The sequence below is a fragment of the Somniosus microcephalus genome, chromosome 1 (genome assembly GCF_052327205.1).
Source record: "Somniosus microcephalus isolate GS21.2 chromosome 1, FLI_Smic_1.0, whole genome shotgun sequence".
Lineage (NCBI taxonomy): Eukaryota > Metazoa > Chordata > Chondrichthyes > Squaliformes > Somniosidae > Somniosus > Somniosus microcephalus.
In genome coordinates this window covers 384,443,926-384,447,949 of record NC_140987.1, presented here as the reverse complement: position 1 = coordinate 384,447,949, position 4,024 = coordinate 384,443,926, and the positions used below count along the sequence as shown (strand labels likewise).

Below are 4,024 nucleotides of genomic sequence, written 5' to 3'. Positions count from 1 at the left end.
CCTAGCGATAGCCCTCCAGCAACTAAGACTAGAGAATGAATTTCGCACAACAAATAAACAAAAGCAGGAAGACAGGCGATGAAAAGCTCTGCCAGTTAGTGAATTGCGCTCAAACTCACATTGTACCTGGCCTCTCACTTATAACTTTCCACGTGCAATATTTCCCCATTGTTTACAAGCTATTCTATTGTACCACGACACATTTTCTTAAAATAATGTTGATTGTCAATGCATTGTGAACCCCTTTCAGATTTTTAAAATAATTAAATTTATGATTGAGATAAATGGGGGAAAAGGGGAAAGCGCCGTGAAAACTCCCCCAGGGTGGATGAGGTAGGAAACCATTCGTAAACAGTTATTGCAAAACATTTTAAACTTATTTATTATTAATTTTTATTTTTTGTTATTAATATCGTGATAGCGACATTCACTAAACTGAAATGATGTATAAATCATGCAGAGACAGACCTGTGGACTATACAAGAGGTACAATAGAATTAATATGACCCGTTCTTACATAATTAATTGTTTATGTGTCTTTTTCTAAATGAAATTGACAAGGGTATCTGCCACCACCTGCCCCAGTACCGTGCCACATCAGCTGTAGTTAGACAACCCCAGATCGATGAACTAGACCAGTTCGCGAATAAAGGTTAAACGCACAGTTCATTCACAGACTATGTACAGCCTATTACAGTAGAAAATCAAACAGGATATTTTTCACAAGAATGTGATTAAACATTATTCAAGTCTCGTTGAGATTATTTTGTTACAATATGATTGCCAGATAAGTCATCGAAGTCTCATCTAAACCAAGACATAAAGCTTGCTTCTCTCAAACCCGTACAAAATATACACAATTAAAACTCATTCTTCAGACATATCCTTCCAGCGTGACGTCCCTTCCATTGCTTCGTTTTGTCGGGCAAAACTTAACCAAGGAAACAAAAGTTATTAAATCCTGGTCCACATCGTCTCAATCGGATAGAACAGTGCACAAAGCATCTTAATGTGTGGCGGAAAATTTCATTCGTTTTTGTTTCTGTCTCTGATTGCAAAACCACACTCTCACCACATTCTTTTTCAGGTCCAATTTCTCTGCGATTGCCGCGATCTTCTCGGAGGAAGGACGAGGCTGGACGGCGAAATAAGCTTCTAAGGATCGCTTTTCCGGTGCTGCGATGGAGGTACGTTTGCGCTTCCTGTCCCCTCCACTGAAGAGCTCGGGTTTGGTCATTTTCTCCCTCTGAGCCCTCTCGGCTTCGTCCAGCCAGGCCTCCAGGATGGGCTTGAGCGCAATCATGTTATTGTGTGAGAGAGTCAAGGATTCAAACCTGCAGATTGTGCTTTGACTTAAACAGCCCACACCTGGGATCTTCAGGTTGGCCAAGGCTGACCCAACATCGGCTTGTGTCACTCCAAGTTTGATCCTTCTCTGCTTGAATCTCTCTGCGAAGGACTCGAGCTCCCTGGGATCTGCTTCCCCCTCATTACCGCCCAGGCCGATATGGGCTGACAGGGCGTGGGAATGGGAAATGTTCATAGGCTGATGGTGATGAGGGTGATGTGACATGTGGTTCATCCCAGGCATGTGTGCATGGGGATGTGATGGCGTGGACCCTATCTCAGGTCCTGCCAGCCCACTCAGGGAAAGACCAGGGTTCAGGTGGTCCAGGAGGTCTCCTTCCAGGCCTTGGGCTGACTGATGATGATGGTGGTGGTGGTGGTGGTGATGGGGGTGGGAGGTCAGGACGGACGGATGGGGTAGATGTACAGAAGAGGAGGTAGGAGTGCAGGACACGCTGCTCATGGTATGGTAGGTGACATCTGGCTTGAAGGGGTGGTTTTTCTGCGATACAATGTCCACGGCTGCCAGGGCTTCGGCTCGGGTCAGTAAAGTTTCATCAAATCCAGCAAAAATGTTGCCTTGCAACTGCAAAGGAAAAACACAGTCTTATTGTCAGGACTCCGGCCAGCACAGAGAGCAGCGCGGTTACTTAAACCTTAGTACTTGAGTCTGCGGGAACTCGCCAGCGACAAGGACACCTCTCTGTTAGCCCAGTAGTTTTACTAAGAAATGTTCTTTTTGTGTCTGCTCCTAATTATCGTGCACTCCTGACATTCTGTAGTTAACTGCTCTCTTTAATCCAGTGACACCAGCAGCATTTAATCAATTGTGAAAACGCACAGAATAAAAAGGGGAAACAACTGTTTTGGTGGGATCTTGGCGTGAGGAAGTGGCAGCATGTCCAAAGACTCAATGCCACACGAGGAGATAGACATTTCGTACAAAGATGTTTTCTACAACTTGCAACTTGTAAAACGATAAAAGTAATGAAAGGCTTTACAGATCTCCACACGCCAGCATTCATTTAGTCTAACACGGGGATGGAAAGGGACACACACCGCACCAATTCAAAATAACCTTGCTTCAAATAACTTATACAGCCACAGTCTGAATACCTCGTCTCCTACTTCTGGGTCTCCTTTTGATATCATTTCGTTATTGACATCTTCATCGTGAGGCTGCCAAAATAGGCATTATACCAATGTCACTAACCCATCACTGGAGACCGCAAGCTGCCTCCTTATCAATAACTTAAAATAATAAAGTAAAAAAAATGAAATTACTTCAAATGCCCAAGCAAATTGACAGAGCTCCGGATAAAAATTGTAATTAATTAAACGATTTCTTCCAAACTAGCGTATTTAAATACTTTTAATGGTATTTTTTCTCACGCAACGAGGGAGCGCTCTGCGGTGCTGTGCGGACCATGGGAAGCTTTGACTAGCACTTACCGGAGGAGTGGGCAGACAGGCTCTCCTGATGGCCTCGGTGCTCGAGTGCAGAGTCGTGTATTTGGGCTCGTGTAGGATGGGGTGCATGCCGAACGGCTGCTTGCTGTTCATGGACATCATGTTTGCATGTGGGTCATGTGCAGGTGAGCGCTGAACTGGCGCTGTCCCTATCACACTCCATCCGATTGTCGCTGAGTTATACCCGCGCCGGCTGCAGGACACGCCGCCCGGGCCGCCCCTCGGCCCCGATCATTGGTACAGAACGGTCCGACCTGCAGGCGGGCTGGTGGACCCGCCCATCCAGCCTCTTCATTGGCTCAGTCTGGCTCAAACCCCTCCTTCCAGCGATTTCCAGCTCTCGGATGAAATTGGATGACTGTCAGTTCTGACACAGTACGGCATAAACCTACTATCTGGCTTTTAGGGAATTTGTCGCAAATACTTATCACTGTTTATTTCAAGCCCTCCATGTACACCTGCATGTCTGGTGGACACTTAGTGCACAACGGTTCAACATTCCTAAACTATTATTTAACTGCGACGCATTAAAATAAACACATAATGGGACCCTCGCTTTGTGATAATAAAATACCTCGATTCTGATAATCCTCCTAAAATGGGGGAAAAGCACTTTTCAGAGTCTTGACATTTGAACATTGGGGTAAGATCATCAATTAAGATCTTCTCAGTTGAAAAAACAACAGCATCAGACCGCTGTTCAAGATCTTGTCAATTCGACAGAGCAATTTAGAGTATTAATCGGATTTTTTTCCAAGTGGACAGAGATTGGGTTACAGTACCGATCGGGGCTCTGTCAAATGAAGAGAGATAGGGTTAGAGTACTAATCGTGATTTTGTCAATTCAACAATAACATGCACTTATATAGTGCCCTTAAGGTTAAAGAAAAACGTCCAAAGGCACTTCACAAATGGAAGTAGGCAGGGAAAGGGTCGCCAAACAAAGGGGGAACGATTAGGAGGGTAACCAAAAGCCTGGTTGAAAAGATGGGTCAGAGAAGACTTTTAAAGGAGAAGAGACGAGTGGAGAGGCCCGGATGGTTAGAGCGGGAGTTCCAGAGAATGGCGCCATTGTGGCCGAAGGCTCTGCTGCCAATGGTGGAGTGAAAGGAGGAAATGAGCACAAACGGTCAGACTCAAAGAAATGAAGGGTACAGGTGGATATAAGGGTGGAGCAGGTGCAGAGGGTGGGGCAAAACTGTGGAGA

The 4,024-nt window shown here is 45.4% G+C and overlaps 1 protein-coding gene across 1 annotated transcript; it reads right to left on the bottom strand.

Moving 5' to 3' along the window:
* Nucleotides 1-301: 301 nt before the first annotated feature.
* On the bottom strand, nucleotides 302-2,984 carry pou4f4 (POU class 4 homeobox 4). The gene is made up of 2 exons (XM_086008566.1): nucleotides 2,800-2,984; nucleotides 302-1,933 (listed from the first exon to the last, which is right to left on the bottom strand). Exons 1-2 carry the CDS (start codon nucleotides 2,917-2,919, stop codon nucleotides 1,007-1,009), a joined length of 1,047 nt encoding a protein of 348 aa, XP_085864692.1. The 5' UTR covers nucleotides 2,920-2,984; the 3' UTR covers nucleotides 302-1,006.
* Nucleotides 2,985-4,024: the final 1,040 nt, after the last annotated feature.

Coding starts and splice junctions, on each gene's coding strand:
- pou4f4 (XM_086008566.1), bottom strand. CDS start 2,919: ATGATGTCCATGAACAGCAAGCAGCCGTTCGGCATGCACCCCATCCTA. Junction 1,934..2,799: donor CCTGTCTGCCCACTCCTCCG/GTAAGTGCTAGT, acceptor TTTCCTTTGCAG/TTGCAAGGCAACATTTTTGC.